The sequence below is a fragment of the Littorina saxatilis genome, linkage group LG9, assembly GCF_037325665.1.
Source record: "Littorina saxatilis isolate snail1 linkage group LG9, US_GU_Lsax_2.0, whole genome shotgun sequence".
In the NCBI taxonomy this organism is placed as follows: domain Eukaryota; kingdom Metazoa; phylum Mollusca; class Gastropoda; order Littorinimorpha; family Littorinidae; genus Littorina; species Littorina saxatilis.
In genome coordinates, this window is record NC_090253.1 from 16,114,171 (window position 1) to 16,138,349 (window position 24,179).

At 38.9% G+C, this 24,179-nt stretch overlaps 1 protein-coding gene across 1 annotated transcript; it reads right to left on the reverse strand.

Moving 5' to 3' along the window:
* Nucleotides 1-1,861: 1,861 nt before the first annotated feature.
* LOC138975413 (SKA complex subunit 2-like) lies at nucleotides 1,862-24,158 on the reverse strand. The gene is made up of 9 exons (XM_070348089.1): nucleotides 24,070-24,158; nucleotides 22,789-22,872; nucleotides 21,431-21,526; nucleotides 16,340-16,420; nucleotides 15,493-15,709; nucleotides 13,565-13,692; nucleotides 11,480-11,523; nucleotides 7,265-7,340; nucleotides 1,862-7,016 (listed from the first exon to the last, which is right to left on the reverse strand). The coding sequence occupies exons 1-9, from the start codon at nucleotides 24,100-24,102 to the stop codon at nucleotides 6,957-6,959; spliced, it is 819 nt and encodes a 272-aa protein (XP_070204190.1). The 5' UTR covers nucleotides 24,103-24,158; the 3' UTR covers nucleotides 1,862-6,956.
* Between the last annotated feature and the right edge of the window lie 21 nt (nucleotides 24,159-24,179).

Sequence of the window (24,179 nt, forward strand, 5' to 3'; positions counted from 1 at the left end):
GCAGAGACAACCCATGTGCTACTGGGGGACTCAGTACTTCGACCTGTTAGGCCAGAGCTCACGTTTCCGGGGAAAATTTCAGTGTCTCTGGCCTAACCCTGGACGACCTAGCACACTGGCTGCAAAACATTCCTCAGTGCCCGAGTGTGTTACACGTCACGGTACACATTGGCGTTAACAAATGTCGGGACAACACCATTACAGAATTGACATGGAGCGCCCTTGTCAAGCTATTGAAAAGGGTGTTTCCCTTTCCAATGCCCTTCGACAGTTCTCCTCAATTATCCCACCCTGGGGAGAACATCTCCTCAAGAAATCTGTGGCGGCTTCCAACGACGCACTGTCCAGGGCCTGCAGCAAGGCGAAGGTGGCGCTGGTCGACCACACCTCGACCTTCGTCAAGTGTCTCCCATCATCACGTCGCGTGCAAAGGTTGCCTGGTGTCCTTCGAAGAGGTGCCCCACGAGACTAAACGGAGTCCAAAGCTGACAGCGGCCATGAGAAATCCAGTGAGCAGGCAAAGTGTGCAAATAGTTGACAAGGTCGAGGTCCGAATGCCGATCCAAGTGCTCAACCTGTCACAAGACCCAGTGACAGAAAAGCAGGCATGGGAATTGAAAATTGTAAAAAAGGCTGGAAATGTATAACTGAAGACGCGAAGCGTCAAGTCGACGGCGCGAAGCGCCTAGCCTTACTAGGGGGGTCCCTAGAACCCAGATGGTGCAATCTGGTGTCATCTGAGCTCCAAGTTTGCCATTAAATTCTGTTTTTAGAATCAGAGTTTTTAGTACCGATTTTTGCTTTTTTGAAGAAAAAAAATATATACATGTATTATATGGTTTTAATTGGTTAAAAAAATTGATCTGTTGAGACAAATAGGAAAATGTAACTTGTAACACAAGCTGTGTAATCTGGTTTACTTTAAAACATAAAAGTTCAAGTAACTGAGGCGGGCGGTAGCAGTGCGTGAACAAAGTACGGAAAGTTTTCGCGGTGCTTTTTTTTGTGTGCATCCCCCCTTTATTTTTTCGGCGGACACTTTTGCTTTTTCGGCGGAACAAAAAAAAAATTCGGACCATTCCCATGCCTGGAAAAGAGAGCAATCTCAGACAGAGTCGGGAGAGAAGCAATGGAGAAAGCCATACATGGGAAATCACAGCAAAGTGAACTCGGAGTGGCATTGAGAGGAGGAATCCCGCACAACGAATTCATGAAATCAGACTTGAGGAGGCTCATCGCTGGAGGTGCCTTGGAACTGATCAGAAGGTCACTCGCTCCCGCGCTCCGAAAAGTCATCACCTTGTACGTTCGAGGAGAAGAAAAACTAAAAGATACAGTTGGTGAAAGGAATCCGAAAGAACGAAAGAGCCACAGCTACAAGATAAATGAGTTATTATGTTGTATAATATTGAAGCTTGAATACATAGCTGGAATGTAAATTTAGTGTATGCAAAGTGCACTAAATTCTAGTGTGAAGTTTTTAAGAGAATTCTCGTTGGGATTGCATTACGTTTTTGTTGGGTAATTTCTTGAACATAAATATCGTTACGCATTTATGTTATGTTGAGATGTTGATGCTATGTATGGTAGTGTCATTAATGGATTAAGTGATCCATGGGTTAAGTATAGCTTGGATATTGACTGTGGACGGAATGACATACATGAAATGATGTCAGAAGTACGTGTGTAATGTTTAGTATGGAATGTGAATGTAGAATGAACGAGAGAGGTTTTTTTTTTTTTTTTTTTTTTTTTTTTTTTTTTTTTAACCTCAGTTGCATGCAGGTTTGCTACCACAATTATTTTTTGCCTTTTTATTATATCTTTTTTTTTTTTTTTTTTTGGCTTGGAGCAAACCTTCTTCATAGGTCTTTTCTTTTCAAATGTGTACAATTTTTAAATCAATAAACCTTATCAGTAAACTAATATGTTCAAATAAATAAATAAATAAAAATAATCATAACATAAATTTATTCCTAATGTTCAGCTCAGTTTCCAGTACACCAAATCTTTTTTAACACTCAACTTATACCAGGCCCCTGAGGGTTAAGTCCCTTTGAAAAATAAATAATATTTCAAGGGGTGTCCCATATCTAAATTTACTTATACACATTTTTCCAATCAAGATTAAATGGGTAAGATACTTAAACATTTCATGTGTCAAACCATTCTTATCTCGCACATAAATCAGCACATCTGTTGCTTGTAGAATAATTGCTATGTTATATCGATTGTAGAACAATGTTTCAACATGCTTCCACAAATGGTGAATTTTACTGCAATAGAAAAAGAAATGTTCAATGTAATCAACTTGTTCAATACAGTAAGGACATTTATCATTATTTGCGAGTCCCATTTTTAAGAGGAGAATATTGGTTGGGTATATATTGTGTAATATCTTCCACTGTAATTCTTTTAGTCTGGTTTCTGTTGTTGTTTCTTTTGCATTAAGCCAAACTTTTTCTTCAATACTAATACCAAGTTTGTTCAGCCAAAATCGAACACAGCAGGGTGGACTATATTTCATATCTGTCATAAAATTTCGAAAATCTCTAGCTTTTAACATCACTTTATCATTAAAATACAATTTCGAGAATTCTTCAGTGACAGCATATACATAATCCGTATTGTTCTTTAAATAACGAGACAACGCCGAGTGAACAACAATGTACTGTAAATAGAGTTCTGGTGAAGTACCAATTAGGTTCTGTACATTTTGAAATGACAAAATGGAATTGTTTTCTAAGAGGTCATTGACATGTGTTATTCCTTTTTTTGCCCAGTTGTCAAAATAAATTACATTATTTTGATATTTTATATCGACATTATTCCATATGCATGCCATCTTCAGGGATGACGAAGAGTGCAGTGTATTATGTTCCAACCAGACTCGCAGTACTTTGCTCCAGAAGGAGGACTGAAGACTATCTAACCCTTTAAACTTTTTAGGACCAATAATTGAATTAAAACATGATAAATCTGTTCCAAAATTACGGAAATATAATCTAGGAATCCAAGTCCATGTACTATTGTTATTCATATTCGAGAGCTGAGCAAGCCAGCCGCACAGAATAGATTCTTGCAATATTTGCATATCAATCATTTGGATTCCTCCTGTTCCTATTCCACTGCACATAACACTTCTCTTCACTTTCTCAAACGCTTTCTTGTTACAATTAATTTTCCTCCAAAGAAAACGAAACAATAACGTATTAATTTCTTTCAACACAGGTTCAGGGATGCATATTGCCTGCATAACATAAACGAGCTGAGAAATCAAAAAACTTTTTATTACGCACATTTTACCAAATATGCCAAGATTCCGTTTTTCCCAGTTTAAAATCACCTGCTTAATACTCTTAATTCGTTGTGTCCAGTTTTCATCCACGAGGGAGGCACTGGATGTATTGCAAAAATATATTCCCAGAATCTTCATTTGTTTAACCCATCTTAATCCGTATCCTCCCTCGTTGCTATTCCGTTTTGATCCAATCCACATTGCTTCTGATTTTACTCTATTTATCTTCAAACCGGATATAATTGTAAACTCGTCTAATATCCCCAAAACAACTTTAATGTCATCTTTATCACGCAGAAACATGGTAACATCATCGGCATACAGAAGTGCCTTCAAAATCTTTTTAAACATATGCACTTCTTCTGAATCGTCAGTTTCAATTTCCAAACCTTTTACTTCAAAACCTTTTCGAAATCGGGTTGCAAGCAGCTCAATTCCAATAACAAAAGCCAGTGGTGAGAAAGGACAACCTTGTCGCACCCCACAGCTGACTTCAAAATCACTTGAGAGCCAACCGTTGTATCCAATGCAGCTTCTTGTGCTACTGAACAATACTTCTACCCAACGTAAAAAATCTGTTCCAAATCCGTATCTCTTAAAGGCATATAACATAAACTCTTTCGATATACTGTCAAATGCTTTTTTGAAATCTAAAGCAAGTACCAAACCAGGTTTTTCTTGTAATCTAAAGTGTTCATTTGAGATTGGAAGTCTGTCCTTCACCCAAGCATCGGCGGTTATTACCCTGATCCACAAAGGGAAAGACTTATCAAAACACAGTTTATCAAACTGGAGACCAATTTCTTTGACAAATACAGACTATAAGATTTTAGCTAAATGTTTAGCAAATAGGCTAAGCCCAGTTATTCAAAACATAGTACACGAAGATCAAGTTGGTTTTATTAAAGGTAGAAACGTCTCTCATACGCTGAGAACAATAGATGATGTTAATGAACGAGAGAGTTGATACACGACTGTTTAGAAAGAAGAGATGGTTGAAGAGAATGTTATATTAAGACTTGGGTTAATTAGGAGTTTCCATGACGGTGTCCGGGGGTTGGAACCCACACTGGAGAGAGTTCGTGACGATGTCAGGACAAGAAGTCACATCGGCGAAGGTGGATGGACGGTGGAGTCCCCATCAACACAGGGCGTTGAGACGAACCGGTATGTTTCGCTAAGGGCGAAACAGTGTTTTCTCGGGGAGGAACTTGAGAACGGATAACGTAATCATCATGGATAACGTTTGCACAAGAATGTGTAAAGGACGGCATGAAGTGAGAACTACGAACTCGTGAGTGTCTGTCAGCACCCTCTCTTGTGGAATAACCTGGTATTGAGATAGTATGGTTAAGCAAGAGTGTTATACTATGTAATCACATGCATTGAGTGATTATGATACGACTATGTGAACTGTTTGTTCGAGAGTGGTGATTTGTATTTCTGTATTGATGTGAAGAATTGTGTTGTAATTTGAAGTGTGTAGTGCGAAGAGTGAAGAGTCAGTTCAATTAGATAGGGCACAGCACGTATTAATAGAAAATAACTTCTTTATTGGCATATTCCACTTCATGACAGACATATGTCGTGACAACCAGGTGACAGTATACGTAAAGTAGCGCCACATATGTCGTGACAACCAGCCTAAGGGTTAACATAACAATGAACACCTGTGGCAACTTATAAGTAAACAAATTCAACTTTCAAACCAAATTCTTGCAAAATAGAGTGATTACCACTAATCATGTATATATTGCAGTTAAAATGTAACATTCCCTGGGATTGTCACAGAACATAATATATATAACATAATTTCTACAATACTGGTCTTGTTTTTGTGGTCACTCTAGTTGCATACCCCGTCTCATTATTCAACTTAAAGTGAAACTGAAGTTAGCCGAGTTTATTGTGAGTAAAGCTCAGGTGTGCTGGGGAATTTCCAATAGAATTTGTTTTATCACTATTGAAGATGATTGACAATAGATACTATTGAACCTGTCCTGACGACCACCTGTCTGACCTGATCTCATAATTATGTGTCTTAGTCGAATTTTCCGGAAAAGAAAAATGTTCAAAAACTGGATTTGCGGCATAGAACCAGAAAGGTGTTTGCCCTGTACTAGCTCAGCAGTGGACTATTTGAAAAGAAAGGCGTCTTCAAAGTCCTGACTAGGAGGGAAAAGTTTATGATACAGTTAGTTTATGGCAGAATTACACACTGATAGGCTACCATTTGAAACTTTGAGGTTATTATGGACGATTGACGCCCGACCAAAGCCTCATTTGAGCCTGACGGAGAAAAGCGACAAAACTTTCCTTGAACAGCCATCAGTGCGTTAATGGTATCAGCTTGACCAAATGTTCTGTAATTGCAGAAAATATTGGGAGTCAAAAAAAAAAGTTTTTGCATCAATTTTGTTGTTGTTATTGTTGCTGCATGTTCAAACTTCAAAACATGCAAACTTTTGTCATTGTCTCAAATGCATCCTACACAGCATTACAGCACTGTACACACGTTTCTTTCTTTCTTTCTTTATTTGGTGTTTAACGTCGTTTTCAACCACGAAGGTTATATCGCGACGGGGAAAGGGGGGGAGATGGGATAGAGCCACTTGTTAAATGTTTCTTGTTCACAAAAGCACTAATCAAAAAATTGCTCCTGGGGCTTGCAACGTAGTACAATATATTACCTTACTGGGAGAATGCAAGTTTCCAGGACAAAGGACTTAACATTTCCATTGACTGATATTCTATACAAGAAACACTTACCGTACTTTCCGGGTCATAAGGCGCGACTTTTTTCCTCGAGTTTGACCCCTGCGTCTTGTATAACGAAGCGCCTAATCCGTGTATGACATACGAAAAAAAAAATTTGGGAAAAAAAAAATCATGGGGAACAAAACGTGACAAGAACTCACCTCCATCTCGAATACCGGTAGTCGTATTTTTAAATTCCGTGAGCACTTGTTGAGCACAGTCACACAGCAACCATGCCAAAGACGAAGCGACTTGCTTACGATGCAGAGTACAAGTTGCAAGCGATCGAACTTGCTGAGGGAAAGGGAAATCGGAAAGCAGCATTGGAGCTTGGGATTAATGAATCCATGGTTCGGAAATGGAGAAAACAAAGGGCGGAGCTTGGAGCCTGCAAAAAGACACGACGGGCTTTCCGTTCATGTGCGGCGCGATGGCCTGAACTTGAAGCAGAACTCGCGTGTGACTGTCAGTGTCATTTTCGATCTTTCGATTTTCATTCTTCGACCGTTTGTTACCGGTATACTTTTTCAATTTTGGTGCGCCCTATCGGCCCCCTGCGCCCAATGGGTGACTGGAATACAATTTTTTTTAAAAAGAGGGGGGTGCGCCTTATGCGCTGTAGCGCCTTGTAACCCGGAAAGTACGGTAACAAGGGTAAAAGGAGAAACAGAATCCGTTAGTCGCCTCTTACGACAAGCTGGGGAGCATCGGGTAAATTCTTCCCCTAACCCGCGGGGGGCATCGGGTAAATTCTTCCCCCTAACCCGCGGGGGGGGTACACACATGTTGAAACCTGACATGGGCAATAAGTTTAAACAAAAGTCCATGCATCACAATACCGTTCTTTCCATAACACAGTCACAGGATTGAAACTCTGCCGTTCTCTAATGCAGTTCCCAATTCAGAGTAGCTTTACTTCCTCTTTGGATGACATCGTCAACAGTTTCAATGCTCGCAGCACCTGAAGAAAAGAAGATGTATACATTACTACACTACAACTTGATCATGATACAGTTAAACCTGCTTTAAGAACTCCTTTTAGACCTCTAGTTTGATTTAAGTTTTATTTTTAGATCTCACTTTTATTAAGCAGGTAGTACGTTCATAATATCCTCATTGTTTGCTTGTGTTGTCCTTCTACAAAACAAATAAGTGTTAAATTTTTTTTTTAAAAATAAAATAAAGAACTGCAACCCCTGCGTCACTTACCTTTAGCTTTGCTTTGCCAGTAGCACCAGACACTCGCATTCCCATCTTGTGCATGTCAGCTGGATTAAGAACGTTGCTGCACACAAAGTAATATGTGTCAACAATAACAAGACTACATGCCCTTCTGCACACCAATCAAGGCCACTAATGAGTGACACAGTAGTGTGACTCAAATTGCTATGTATAGCAACTTATCAAATTGTAAATTGTAAAATTATTGAACTGAATAAACAATTGATCTAAATCACAAATAGGTGTGACGAAAACCATGCTCACTCAATACTAGGGAGGCTCACGCTCTCCGCGGCCCCGGCAGTCAAGCAGAGAGTGCAAAGAGCTGTTTTCAACTCAAAATTGTGCTTATTTGAATTTTTATTGAAAACAAATAAAGTATGAATGCTCTTGAGTATAGTCATCTTAGTACACTCATCTAAGTTTGATGTGAAAAAAATGTGTTTACATAGTTGTATTTGGATGTGTAAAACGCCCCAAAGCGTCGCGCACCTGCGTCGGACTTAGCCGCTGGCTGGCTGTGCAGCGATTTCGCCTCAAGCCACGGCTTTGTTCTAAATCGGTCCCGAAACAACCCTGTTTTTGGTTGGTTCGGCCTTGCAAACTATAAATAATTCACCAATGAAACTTGGCAGAAGTAAAGATCTCCTCTCTGTTTACGTCATATCAAGCGATGAACCAATGGGAAGCACTGTAACACATCACACACGAACCATTCTCAAACGAAGAGGTCACAGTCGTTCCATTCATTGATCGAAGTTCATCGCATCGCGTATGATAGTCAACATCTTGAATTTTCTTGTGCCAAAGTTTCTCATTTGTAATCGAAGCGGTTTCTTATCCCGAGCGTTTTTAAGACGAGAATTTGAGCGTCGAATCGCACTCCTGACAAAGCCGAGTGGAGACCGAGTTGCTGTGTTCCACGCTGCAGAATTTGTTATGGCGGGCGAGTCAACTAACTGCTGTGGGGGCGTCGATTGGGTATGTAATTTGATCTGAACTGTTTCTCTGTCGAAATGTGCATTAGTTTTAAATGAAAATCAAATTATAACTAAGTTCTAGTGTTTCAAGCTATCGAAAGTTAAATTGTGTTTGTAAATCGGCTTAGATGCAACATATTCGATTTTGATGTGGAGATCATCATCCCCGGTATTTGGGCGATACCACTGTCGGACAATCCCTGAGGTTTCGCTGATCGAGCTGTGTTTTGTTTTTTAAAGTAAGCTTAAAGTAAACGCATCCTGAATCTCATTAAACATAAGATTGATGAGATATTTTCAATAAATCTGTAATTTTGATCTTTTCTTCTGGATGGTAACAAATTATAATAGATCAGAGTGACTTTTCAGGAATGAAACGTGGCCGTAAGTGCGACTGAATGACAGACAAGTAAGACTGTTGACGTCGGCAATTGTGCATAAAAGTTAGTTAAATGTTATTTATTATAAGTTATTTACTTCGGACAATAAAGAAGTGTATTTATTATCGCCTGCTTTGTATTTTTTATGATTATTTTAATAACGTTTAGTTACTAGTAGCTGTAACTGTAAGGACTCAATATTTGTTTTTCTCAATCTCAGTCTCACAGTCACAGTGTGAAGATTTGTATTTTTTGGCTTTTAATTATAAGCTTCTTATAGGTTGAGCATTTGGATGCATACACAAAAACCTGTTTTGCAGTGTTCTCAATACATAGGTTATCACTTTGTTTGCCTTGACACCCCCTATCATAAACAGTAAGTTGAGTAATACTACACCCACAAATACAGAGTAAATTTAAACAAGTAAATACAAATAAATTAGACTGACCTGTGACAATGTGTTATTTCAATTTTCATAGCTCCATTTTCATTTTTGACAAAATCTGAATTTTCAGTTTGTCTGTGGCAAAGTGCCTTAACAGGAGAAATGCATACATGATACATACTACTGTGCCAGTTTTGTTTGCTGAATATGAATCATGATGACTGGAGCTGATTTAAATTGTTGTTACTATTGGTGAATTTGTAAATCAAGGATCAACTCCTGTTCTTTTTGGAATACTACCATACATCTTTTCGCTGTAGTATGTGAATTATTTACCAAGAAAGACAAAATAATTTTTTTCTATTGATATTTTTTAGGCTTGAATATATTGTTTGTTTTATGTTTGATGTTCTTTTGTTTTTCAGATTGTTTGCATCCCTGATCAGAAGGCTGTTGGACCCAAGTTTTCCCTTGTGTCTGGAACCTCTCTTCTCAGCGCTGCTTGACAACGGAATCGGGACCACTGGGGAAGGATGCTGGCACACGTACTGCGAGACATCACGAATGGGGACTTCATCTCTCTCATGGTCTCGGCTGAGAATGTGGAGAAGTGTGGCAAGGTTACTCTTCCGGACGACTCCTGTCTTAGTCGCTACTTCGAAGTTCTTCACTTCTGGCTGATGAAGTTCACCACGCAGGCGTTCAACTCCAGGTCTCCAACTTCCGTGCAATCAAAATGTGGGCGTGTGAAAAAGGACTACTTCAAGCTTGTGAGCAAGTACAACAAACAACCGACTGAAAAGAACTGCTTGATCTTGTTCGACTTTTTGTGCCTGCCTTTCATCCATCCCTGCTCCTTGTGCCGGAGAGTGTCGGTGAAATTGTTCTTCGTCAAGGCAAGACTTTATTCGACAAGGATTTGGTGAGCTGCAATACCGAAAAAGACTTGCTTGTCTACCGACTTGACAGACAGCTTAGACTAAACAGTTCTCTGGAAGAAAAGATTGAGTTATTGAAAGTTCTAATGTACTTAATGATGGAGGTGTTATCCTTTTGTGATTTAAAAACAAAAGTTATGCACTGGTTGTGCTGCTAAATTGAGTTGACAAATCCACTGTTTGAATTTTTATATTTTTTTAATTTTTTATATTTTTTTTAAAAGACTTATTTGGTTACTTTATTCTTTTAGTTTGGTCCATATAACACAAATTCTCCCTGTGACTTGCCATTGTTGTCTCTGCTTTGAACAATATTTTTATTTTTGATGGTTTTTGGACGAATTTTTATGTGACGTAATATTTCCTTTTTCCTTATTCTGACTAAAATTGATTTTTTTTTCATCAAATCTGATTGAATATGGCTTAACTATAAAGAGCAACTAATTTCCTTTAATTTGATATATTATAAGTTTATATTAAGTGAATAAATCATGTTAAAGTGAAGATCTGCATATCTGAGAAATAAGAGTATTCATGTGATGTCGGCCATTTTTTAATTTGTCTAAATTGACTTCATTAACTACTTTTTTCGCAAATAATTTCTATATACATGCATTTTAACATTCAATAAGTATAATTAATAAAACAGTTGATGAAAAAGAGCGTTTTTTGTGTTTAGTGCTCTGCACAAGTTTTTCTGGGGTTGGTGTGATGGACATTTTCCCCAACTTTGGTGCTTTATAGCTAAAATTCCTATAGAGCTACATCCCTAAAATTTTCGGATCCCATAGACAATATTATATTAAGCATATCTACAACATTTTAGAAGATTAAAGACATAACTCTTTGATTTATGAATGGTCAAAGTTGGGAAAAAAACGTTAAAAAATGAAAATGGCCGCCGGGCCTCCCTATCAATACCAATGTCTGTCTTACGCTTGACACTGACAGATGAATAAAGTAACACTGATGGAATCACTTATATAAGCTACATGTAGTTGGCTACATGTAGTGTATTTGTTGTTTTAGTGATAATGTGATAATGTATATAAACATCTAGGGCTGTTTTTCAGTATTGTTGATAACATGTTCTGTTTGATTAAGGGTATTCAGCTGGTATTTCCTTGTTTTCACTACCTATTTTATTCATGTTTTTATTATTTAGTTAGTGGAAGAATCTTTTGTAATGTATGTTTAATGGTGTATGCTTTTAATTAAGCGTTGCTGACTATGAATGTAGATGTAAATGCTTGTATAACTGTGTTTTAATTTTAAATGTGTCAAGCGCAAAGAGCATAATTGTAAAGTTATGATGTTGCGCTATATAAATGCTCATTCATTATTATTATTATAAGCTTTATGCTTGAGTACAGATCCTGAATGTTAGATACTGTGTCAGGATGCTAAAATTGAATACAGCTTTGTTTATACTAATGATGGTACCTTATTAATGCTTTTACATCAATAACTGCCTATCACATTTATTCACTCACTAAGAATAAGACTGAGCAGGGCTTACCTATTGTTTTCCTCCTTGAAATGTCGGTATAAGCCTCTATATACCTGTAAAATGCAAAAAAAAGCTCATATTATAAAAAGAACATGGGTGGGACTGAAAAATGTCATGAATCCTGCACCTCAACCGAACCAACAACAACAAAAAAAGAAGAAAAAAAGAGAACAAACAAAAGGCCATAATCGATTCCGGATTTTCGGCATATACCGGAAGAATCCCACCCATGAAAGAAGGAGCAATAACACATCCTTGCAACAAAGTACGATTTTGTCTAGACCTTCTTACAGTTCTGCAAACTAAACACTGTCTGCCTATCCTCCAATTCTATTACAAAAATAAAAAAAATAATAGTTAAAGGCACAGTAAGCCTCCCGTAAACCATCACAGATACGGTCAGGCTTTTACACACAGTACAAGCACCCTTTCATTTGAACACTCACCGATTGAGAACATCCTAGGTGCCCTCCGTAAAGAGCGAACAATTTTCAAAGAATTTATTTTTGCGTGGTTTATCTTACCCCTGAGCCATCGTGAACCCGTGTGATCCAGTTTCCCTTTTTCACAATGTAGTCGTCAGTTAGTCATTTGAATGCGACTCGATGTCAGCTTATCTACAATAGCACGTTTTTATGCACGAAACAAACGGCTGTGGTTCACAAGAACTCTAGCGATGGCTTTTGACTGTTGAGAGGAACGGCGATATGCCGCATAAACCGTCGTCTGCTACGACCCTTGCGTGACCCTGCTTCCGGGCTTTTCTTTTTTCAAACTTTCACAACTTCGAATTGCATTGATCTTGTCTTGATGAAAACACGCTGTCAATTTATTATTTAGATTTTAAAAGTTAGGTCTAGCGCAAAAACGCACCACGGTCCAAAAACTTTCTGATTATCATCGATCCACGGCTATCGCCAGTTTAAGGGAAGTAACTCATTTTTGACTTGAGTTCAGGATGGGTCCAAAAAGTGTTCGAGACAATCTGCAAAATTACTTCTTTAAAAATTGCTCGCTCTTTACGTAGGGCACCTAGGATGTTCCCGTTTGGTGAGCGTTCAAATGGAAGGGTGTTTGTACTGTGTGTAAAAGCCTGACAGTATCTGTGATGGTTTACGGGAGGTTTACTGTCCGGGCGTGATTTCCGGGATATTCATAACAGCCGTCCAGCACCAAAACGAGGCGCCATTGTTGTAAAGGGCCAAGTCCACGAAAATAAATTCTTTGAAAATTTCTCACGCTCGACAGAAAGCAGGATGTTCCCGTTCGGTGAGCGTTTAAATGGAAGTATGCTTGTACTGTATGTAGACGCTCGGGGAGCTCTGTGATGTTTACGGGAGGCTTACTGTGCCTTTAATACTGAGACAACTATTCTGTTTCAAGAGTGTGTGAGTTTTTGTGTGTATGCACGTAAGTGTGTACAAACGTGTGTGCTTGCACATGCACACACGCTGACTTCCTGCACGATAATTAAGCAGGTTTTTTGTCTGTCAAAATTAAACTATCAAAGATTCCAAAGTTGCCGAATGAAATTATTCTTCTAACCTTCTGCTAGCAAAGCATCACCATATAACAACAAAATACTTTGCATAAAAGACCGATTTACTCCACAGTTACTGCACAAGGAATCATTTAAATGAGTGCAGGTACAGTGGAACCCCCTATAAAAGACTTCCCCACTTCAAAAAGACCATGCTTTTTCAAATTTTAGTCTGTAACCATCTGTAAATTGACCTCCATTTTAAGACTACTCCTTTATAATACCTGATTCTCTTGGATTTTTTGTAACAGTGTAAGTCTTAAAAGGGGAGTTCCTCTGTATGTGCACATCAGCTTAACTCATTGTCTCCCATGTACGGATATATCCGTACCCACTCATATGGCTCTATCTGACCAGGTACGGATATATATCCGCTCAGACGGTTAGCTTCAGTCGCTTCCTGTAACGTCGATCTAACGCCTGCATTCCAGCGTGTTGATACAGTTTACTACACAGTTACTACAATTCTGAGTGACCTGCTGCAGCACAGCTGGTCTTGGCTAAAAAAACCTTGGTCAACATAGATGGGGTAGAAAGTGTCTGTCTGCACTTACAGCGTTTACTTCCGACAGCTTGACGCGACCTCGGATCAGTTCCGACACAGACTCAAACTCTTCCTGGTTCACCTCCACAAACTCATCGCTCTCTGCTCGAAGGGTACTTCTTAATGCCACAGGGTCTTCTGAAAAATAAGAAAGAAAATGTACTGTATTTTCCGGGTCATAAGGCGCGACGCCTAATCCATGTATGAAATAGGAAAAAATCAAAGAGACCACCTGAGTACCAGTCAAACAACTTGTGATAATGCATGTTTCAGCTACTAGGTACTACCCTGGCCAAGTTTCCTCTCAAGACATCAAAGAGACCGCCCCATAGGTTAAACTCGGTCACTGACCCCGATGCAGGAAGTGTTTCCTCTCTCAGATATGACAGGGGAACCACCTCTCATAGCTAAAACTGGGTCATTGACCCCTGGGAAGAAGGTCAGTGTCTATAAACAAGGCCGCATACACAGAGCACACATATTTCCACTCTGTATTCTTCCTTTGATGTGCGGGTTATTTTCATTCTTCCACCGTTTGTTACTGGTATACTTTTTCAATTTTGGTGCGCCCTATCAGCCCCCTGCGCCCAATGGGTGACTGGATTACAATTTTTTTTTTAAAAGCCTTGTAACCCGGAAAATACGGTATTGCTCAGACTATGCATTTCAGAGCTATCCCGAGTCCTATAACTTGCATACGTAAGTTCTTAACCAGTAACTGTGAGATGTCTAAGGAGTAAATGTTAGAATTTTCTGGAGAGCTATTCTAGCCTCTGATAAACCAAAAAGTTTGAAGATTTTCAAAAATTCCTTTCAGTATAAAAGTTAGCCTTCATCTATGTCCAATTAAAATTCTTTTTTTTTTTTTGGGGGGGGGGGGGGGGGTGTGTGTGTATATGACCCAGACCTGTTTACCCTAAACCCGAGGCAAGAGTACTTTCCCAAAAAGTTGAGTGTATTTTTGAAAAAGTTGGTGTACTTTGCAAGCAAAGCCATATGGGCTAGGGAAAATGTACGCTTGGGTGCAAACGTGTTTTGTCTTGTGAACACCTTCAGAATTTAACTCCTTTCAATACAACAGGGATAAAAAAAATTTATTTACCTGTCAGTTTATAGCGTTATAACCAGTGTCTTCCAAACAGATTGATAATGAAAAGATGAGGTTCGTGAAATAACATCTGCGGTTGACAATGGCAAGTTCATTTTTACAATCATCTCAGAAAACATTGCTTCAGCACAGACTACAGCCTTTTCTTCTGGCAGGATTTGCTTTGCGGGAATGAACTTCATAATTCCTTGGCAGCTTTCAGCGGATTTCTTTGCAGCAACCTTGTCCAGGTGAGATTTGGAACTACAGTGTCGTTCAATGTCATATTTCCCAGCATGGGCAACGGAGAAATCTGATTTACAATACTTGCAGTGTGCATGACTTTTTCCCATGGTAGACTCCACAATTCCTGGCTCTTTCTTATATTTCTCCAAGAAAATCTGCTGCTTCTGCCGTTTAGATTTGGTACAGTCATCCGAAACTGTCAAATTTTTCCGCTTCATTTTGCCACGATTGTCCAGACGATCGCACGTGCCAACAACTGAACAAGGTTTCCACAGCTGAAGACTCGCTGTCATGGTTATCTCCCTTCGACCGAAACCGGTATCAGTTGTACCATCCTGTAATCACCACACCAACACCGGAAAACGTATTCTAGACTTTTTCTTAGGCGTATTTTGTGCGTGTGTCGCGTATTTGCGTACCGATAATAATTTGGCGTACAAAATACGCCCAAATCGTACTGGTAAACAGGTCTGATGACCCTAGTCTTTTGCTCTCAGACTTAACCCTGCATGAACAATCAACATCTCTCAAGGTTAAAATACTAATTTTGTTCACTGAAGAAACTACACACGAATATTTCATACCAAAATCAAACCTCCACATACCAACAAATTTGGCGGAAGCCTTTGCATCACACCCCTCCTTGCTATCTGTACGACTGCTGGACGACACTGGCTGAGTAGCGTCACTGGCGTCTTGTGACTGTGCTGGCGTCTCTGCCATCCCTTGAATGTGATTGGTCTGCTGTGTGGGCTGGGGGAGAGATTGCACGCCCAGGAGACCCTGTAGCTCTTCCACCTTTGCTTTGTCTTCCTCTGTACCCTGAAGAGCGAAATATTGGACATAACAATTAACATGTGAGAGATGCTTTCCGCTCAACACAGAGTTGCTGTACCGGAGCTCACCTCTTAGATCAAAATGAAAATGGGAAGAACAGAAACAATGTGAATAAAGTCTCAAAGAGAATACATGTAAATTAATACAAATTGATTACTGGTAGTGGTAAGCTCATTGTAAACTCTGAACATCAATAAAATGCAAATAATGTTTGCCCACAAACACACATCCAGGTCAAAACTCCTGACTTTTCACCATTTCTAAAACTAAGGCAAAAAAAAAAATAGGTGTGGTTACGGTAACATAGCCCAAAAAAATAGGGTAGGAAGGTAGGCAATCACTTTTTTTTTTAAAACTTTTTTTTCTAATGTGTACAAATTAAACCTACTTGACAAGGAAATAAGTGTGCGACTCGGGCGCTTTCGCTTTCAGTGCGTTTTCTGCACTCGTTTTCTCGTGTTTTTTGTGGGTTTTTTTTTTTACAAATGTAATAAAAAGTTATAGGGTCGGCCCCTAAAAATAGGGTAGGTCGGGTTACCGTAACCACACCTATTTTTTTTTTTTTTAGGCCTTATGAACAGAAAATCTGAACAATCAAGGTCTTAAATCACTTACTCCCATTCCCACTGCCTGCTGTAGCTGTTGCAATGCCTGTAATGCTACAGGAAGTTGAGAGCGGAAAAACTCCATAGCTTCCTGCAATCACAGAGAAGGCATGTGAAGCATACAAAAAGGGCATGTAAATAAACACAGTTGCACTAAAAGTTGTAAGTTCTCTTTTCCCTAAACCGTGCATGGGCCAGAACATCTGTTGATTCATAGTCATTAATACCATAAATGAGTTTGAGTGTCAGTGTGTGTATGTCTGTGTGGGTATGTGTTCATCTACAACCTGTTCACTTGTGTGTACCTAAAATGTGCTTAGGTAACTTAAAGTATAAGCAAATGATATATGAGCCTTTGCCAAAAGGTGCCATTTCGGACCCATGTATTTTTGGAAAGCAAGTGTAATTAACTGGATTACCCCAACATGTTTACATGTATTGTGCTTTGAAAAAGGGAGTTTGATGAATGCTTTTTTTAATGTTTTGAAGCCTGTTGTTGTTGTGAATGTTAAATAAAAAATAAAATGTTTTAAACATACACCAGAAACGGCCCCGAAAAATTTTGGACATTTTGGTGTCCTCGGGAAATTTTCGATTTTTCATGGTCTGCATCACTTTATCGGTTTTAATCAGCGTATTTCATACAGTCTAAGCATGCAACTCTTAGTAGAATGTGCAACAATCGTAATTAGAACCAGAATTTACCGAAAACCTCGCCCAGTAAATACCCGGTTATTTTCGAAGGCCTCATGTCCGCAGACCAACTTGTTTACAGATTCGATTTTCGCCGGTCTTGGTGCTTTGAATGGCCGCCATTTTGGATGAAAACGATAGTTTCGTGTTCGAGGAAATAAAAGCAGTGTGTTGCATTTGAGTCAGAATTTGCGAAGTTATTGTATCTAGCAGCTAAAAAGAATCGATGGAGTTTAATGTCCGAAAGTAACGTTTGACACATTTTGTTATTTTTGCAATTTTCACAAAGAAGTTTCGCGAGTATTTTTTTCAAAAGCGTGGAAACCACTAGCTTTGCTTCTTTGGCGTTTCCGGTCACCGATTCGATTAAAATCATGGAGACGACGAGCCGTAAAGTTGAGAAAATATTGTACTGTCTGTTCAGGGTAAGGTGTAGATCTATACGTAACGTTTGACACTTTGTAGATCTAATGTTTGACACTTGCCCATAATTCTTCTCCCGACGAATTGAATTAGCTTATATTATCCCATGACCTGCCTCTTTATCTCTGTTAGCTGAGGAGGTGATTATTCTGAATATTCCATCACAACCATATGGATATCCTATGGATATCCCATCACAACCGAGTTTCGATCTCAACTGTCATTGGTCATTGTCTTTGATTTCAGAGTACAATTGAATAATTTATGGAGGTCATCTGCATATTCAGAGTTTACAGATGGACTACTTTTTACAATTAGTCAAGTTTTGACTAAATGTTTTAACGTATAGGGGGGAATCGAGACGAGGGTCGTGGTGTGTGCGTGTGTGTGTGTGTGTAGAGCGATTCAGACTAAACTACTGGACCGATCTTTATGAAATTTGACTTGATAGTTCCTGGGTATGATATCCCCAGACTTTTTTTCTTCATTTTTTCTTATAAATGTCTTTGATGACGTCATATCCGGCTTTTCGTGAAAGTTGAGGCGGCACTGTCACGCTCTCATTTTTCAACCAAATTGGTTGAAATTTTGGTCAAGTAATATTCGACGAAGCCCGGACTTCGGTATTGCATTTCAGCGTGGTGGCTTAAAAATTAATTTATGACTTTGGTCATTAAAACTCTGAAAATTGTAAAAAAAAAAAAAAAGTTTTTATAAAACGATACACATTTACGTTCATCTTATTCTCCATTATTTTCTGATTCCAAAAACATATAAATATGTTATATTTGGATTAAAAACAAGCTCAGAAAATTAAAAATATAAAAATTATTATCAAAATTAAATTTTCGAAATCAATTTAAAAACACTTTCATCTTATTCCTTGTCGGTTCCTGAAGAGAGAGAGAGAGAGAGATAGAGAGAGAGAGAGAGAGAGAGAGAGAGAGAGAGAGAGAGAGAGAGAGAGAAAGAAAGAAAGAAAGAAAGAAAGAGAGAGAGAGAGAGAGTGAGAGAGAAAGAGAGAGAGAGAGAATGAGAGAGAGAGAGAGAGTTTGTTTGTTTGTTTGCTTAACGCCCAGCCGACCACGAAGGGCGGCCACACACACACACACACACACACACACACACACACACACACACACAAAACCCGACCGACTGAATATGTAAGTGATCCACGTGTGAAAACCAAAACATAACAGCGCGATGACAGCCAACATTTCTATCCCCGACTGACAAACAGTAACACTGCATGCAAACTGACTTGGGTCAACGATCAAACCAGCACGGCCCGAACTGAATTTGTTGCGCTGCCATTATCGTGCGCAATTCTGGTAAAAATATAAACCCGGTATGCCGAATTGAGTATAACGAAAGTCGATGTCATATACATGATACACAAGGATATTTTAAAATGACTTTCAAAATGTAAAAGCAGATAGCAGACCTTTTTATAAGCAATTTGAATGACTGAATGTCTACATACAAGTCGAATGACGCCGTCCATTATGCTGACAAATGGGAACTAGCTATGCGCATGAATTCATTGACATGAATTTCGACTGCGGAGGCTTTTGGCAAGCTGAAAACAGGCACGGGCAGGTTTTAGTGGAAAAAGTAAGTGTTTTTAATGAAAACGTCGGAGTAATGGGATAAATAGCTTACACACTCCGAGTTCTGATTATCTTGCATATTGTGTAACCTATACACAACTGCTTGCTACTTTTGGAGGCAAATTTGATTGAAGAAAAATTCGATCCTCTGTTTTTGTTAATATCCGTGTTACGATTCAGGAGGATACGTTCATATCCGTGCAACGATTTAGGAGGAGACATATATGTCCTTGTAAATATTGTAGCCAAAGCTGAAAAAATGCTTTTGGGTTAGCAGGGGGAAGGAATATTTTCATGAGATTGTTTTAACACCACCCCCCCCCCCCCCTCCCCAACATAAAAAAAAATCAAAGGTTTTTTTTTTAAATTTGGATTTTGCTAGGATTTTACGTACAACTAATTAAAAAAATTCGATTTGATTGAGAACCTTGTTCCAGATGTACATAGACATTAGGTTAAAACTGTATTCTAAATGTCTGTTTGAATATTGTAGTTATTTTTGACATTTTCATTGATTTCATGTCCACTGACTCCATGTAACACGTGACAGGTAGAACGCAGATTTGACCTGTTTTGAACATGATGTTACTTTTTTTGTGGTGCTTTGATGTTCCATAATTACCTAATCTTCAAAATATGAATGTATCCTAAAGGTCTATTTAATATCACAGTTGTCATTTATAACATTTTGAATAATTTCATGTCCACTCACACAGTGTAACATGTGACACGTAGAATGCTGTTATGACTTGCTTTTAACATGTTTTGCTATTGTTTCTGTTTTCATATTCCATAAATAACCTAATCTTTAGATTGTAAATGAAAAGTTAGTGTATGTATAACATTCTGGTTGTTATTTCAAATATTATGAATATTTTCATGTCCATCAATATTTTTGTAACACGTGACACCTACAACAACATGTTTAACTAGTTTGAGCAAACTGTAACAACTTTTAGGGATATTTTTAACATGTGTCAGTGTTTCTGTTGAAGTGTTATATTTTATTTTAGGGTTTATACTTCTTGTGGTTACTTAGCAGAAAGTATCAGTTTTGACTTTTATGATGTTTGAGCGTTTTGCGACATTACGTGACACTGCATTCAAGATTTGGCTCCAAATGTACTTTTAAAGACTGATAATGCTTCTGCAGGGTCTGTTTACTAGAAATAAATCATTACCAGTTGTATGAAATGATATTAATGGCTTCTGTGGTCAGTTTTGTTGCACATGTGGCTTTTCTCAAAATTGGCGTTTTATGGCATATTATCAAACCGTACACATTTCCCAAATGCACAAACCATTCTTTTATTACACAAATGTGTTCATCAAAGACTAATGTATCACTTAAAACACCAAAAAAAATCAACTGAAAAGGTTTAGTTTGTCACAAATGTCCAAGCACCCCCCCAGCACCTTTTGGCAAAGCCTCATATACGACTTGTGTCTGTGTGTGTGTCTGTCTGTGTCTTCGCGATGCACGGCCAAAGTTATCGATTGTTCTGCTTCAAATTTGGTGGGCTTATTCACAGAGACCCCGGACACAACCTGATCGATGAGATATTTCAACACGTGCTCTCAGCGCGCAGCGCTGAACCGATTTTCGTTTTTCTCTGCACGTTACTATTTTTAGATCTCCTTTCCTTCGTGCGCCGGCGTCAATCCATATTCCCGTTTGTACGTTACTATATTTAGAAGGTCACTGCACGTTACTATTTTTAGATCTCCCTTCCTTCGTGCGCCGGCGATGCCGGCGTACACCCGGCAAAGCCGGGTCCCCGGCGACGGCCGGGTATTCGGCTCTACTTCTTCCCGGCGAAGCGGGTAATCATCTAGTAATATATATATGTGAGTACAACTACAACCAGACAATGGAGGAACTTCATACCTAACTGTAACAGTAACAATAAATTCTCAGGTATGTTCACATCATTGGTCATCAACTCAACCTTTTTCTCATCACTTGTCATTACCGTTTAGTATCAATGACGAATACCTAGCATTTAACAATCAATTCTAATATATTCTAATTCACATCATTGGTCAATCTCTTTCCAGCAGATATTGCTGATCAGTATCAGTACTTATTAATATATATGATGTATAAACCTGGACAAAATGTAACTCAGACCTGTTTACCCCCAACACTTGACAAGAGTAACTAATGGTCAAGTAAAAAAAATAGTATTCTGATGACCAAAATAGTAACCCAGTGGTTACAAACACCAACATTAGCAACACAAACCTAATTTGAAGCAAATTTGAAAATTGTAGTCTGGACTCAAAAGGAGTATTTTTCCTCAAAAATGCCTAAAAAATAGTAATAAATTACTCCAAAATAGTAAGGGTAAACAGGTCTTTGTTACTGTACATACTGTCTGTGCTTTCTGTATCTCCGCTGACTCTCGAACCAAAGCCTTGTATTCATCCTTGACAGCATTCACTTTTCGTAAAAGTTCAAGTGGATTTTTCTGAAAATGAACGACAAGCATCAAGTTCAAACTGTTGTCAGGTAAAATAATATTATACAAAAGTTACTGAACTTGTCACGTCCAGGTGCACGGAGCCCCTTGGGCTTTCAGTCATGCCTCAGGCAGCTGTCCGTTTAAAAAAAAACCAAGTTTCATTGACTTTCATGCAAGGAGTCAAAAACTGCACATTTTTTACCAAGTAATTTTGGTCTGGAACCTGACATGAACGAGTCGCCCTCAGGTCCTGCACGTGAACTAATTACGTCAAAAGCCTACATGGAAGTATATTACAAGTATTAGTTTCGGCGAGAGGGAAAATTAACATGATTCAGCACCAAATACAAGGAACAGTTTTCTGTTTAAATAAATCAATAATTTATACCCCCAAAAAAGAGACAACAAAAGTGTTAAACCAGTACTAAAGTAAATGTAATTAAACTAAGTGCCCCCTAGTCCTACACCATGGTGCCACTGCCAGCCTTCTTTTCCAGCAATGTGTTCTCTTAAACACTGAACATTAAATACAGTGGACCTCAAATAATCTGAGAAAATTAGGTCTTAAAAAGGATGGAGTCTTAACACTTTTTACCCCACATGTGTTGACCAAGTTGTTTTTAGCCGAGAGCAGCTGTGCTGCAGCAGGTCACTCAGAATTGTAGTAACTGTGTAGTAACTGTGTATCAACACGCTGCAATGCAGGCATTAGATCGACGTTACAGAAAGCGACTGAAGCTAACAGTCTGAGCGGATATATTCGTACCTGGTCAGATAGAGCCATATTAGTGGGTACGGATATAATGAGTTAAAATGGAGGTAAATTCACAAATGTTATGAACAGAAAATCTGAAAAAGAAATGCCTTAAATAAAAAGGAGGGAGTCTGAAATTGGGGTTTCTTAAAAGGGAGGTTCCACTGTACAACACAAACTGTTCTGCTTACATGCTAATTAAGAGCATATTCACGATTCCTTGTCATCTTCATGTAATTCATGCGTAAGTGTATATATGAGTGTGCTTGAGTTGTTGATGCGAAAGAATGTGTATGACTTGACTTGACTTATTCCTGTAGACTCCCTGTGGAGCATAGGGCCGCAAATGTGTATGAGTGCGCCTTGAGTCGCCTTGTGGTGAGATATGTGCGCTTTATTAATTCTCGTATCATAAGTAGTGTTTGAATTGTACTTGGGTACTACATCACTACTGCATGCAGTAAAATCTAACACAAACATAACAAACACTTTGCACACAAATCAAACAGCTTACCCGATTATCTCCTTGAGCACTGTCTTGACATCGCAGTTCAAGTTTCCTTGTGAGATGGTTTAGATCTGATTCTGCTTTTTGGAACTGAAAACAAAATCAACAAGAAAAACAGTCTCATCAATAACAATTAAATCACAACTTTATCAGTGCATTCAATAATAATAATAATAATGAGAACCACACCCCCCCCCCCCCCCCTTTTAAGATCATAAGACTTTAGAAAATGCATAGGTCACAAAAATGAGGTACATGTAGTGGTACATGTAGTCTATTTAAAAAAAAACAGAGGTTCTTCATCCCAAATACATAATGTAGAGATATTTTAGAGAGGTGGTGAACAGAAATTCAGAAAAAGTAAGCAGGCATGGGAATTGAAAAAAGTAAAAAAGGCTGAAAATGTGTAAATAATATCAAAGTCGACAGTGCAAAGTACTAGGGGAGTCCGGGGGCATGCCCCCCCTTAACAAAAATGTCTCCAAAGAACCAAAATTGTGCAATTTGATGACATCTGAGCTCGAAGTTAGGGTTAGGGTTACCCTAACCCAAGTAAGTTTATGTGTTTATAAAAGCTGGTACGGTGGTACATCAGTAAGACTAAGACTGAGTAACTTTTTATTTGTCTGCTAACAGCTTATTTCACATGAAGCCGTCTGTAACGCGCGCACTACTATTATTAAAACACTGATCGATGCTCATAAATGCCTCTATGCGCATTTCAAAAAGTTATCTCGAAGTTGGTATCAATTTGCTTCCTTGTTTTTCAGACTGATATACACTAACACTGACAAGTGACACACATACTGTGTGATCGACGGACTTCGTATAGTCTCACAGTCACTCACTGGTCTAACTTCACGATGACTGCCTGCTTTAGTGCTTACGAAATCTCCCACTCTAGGACAGCCTACAGGCAGAAAACATTCTTCCCGCGCACCATTCCAGAGTGGAACCGCCTGCCTGTAGAAACTGCCACAGCGCCATCCCTGGCATCCTTTCAGGCCAGGCTGGCAACTCTCCACTGACCCATCATCCCCCCCCCCCCCCCCCCCCCCTGAACTTCACCCCTGACCAAGCAATGAATAGGCCGGAACCACCATCACCCAAGCGTAGCAGATTCATCACCATGCTGATGTTGGCTACCTATCACTAAGAACAGAAGAAGAAGAAGAAGAAGACTGAAAAGGGAAGCACGAAATAATAGCAGCAAAAGAGGTTGAAAATAGGTGTATATATCAATACCGACAGACATTCATGCATACGGTTTTAGGCATTACGAGTTACCTTTGCTTCCAGCATCCCAGAAGCAGCCTCCATGATGAAGTTTCAGTGCACTAAACAGGATGTGAAGAAACGGAGAAGTTTATTGGATAACATTTGAAACAGACATTTTG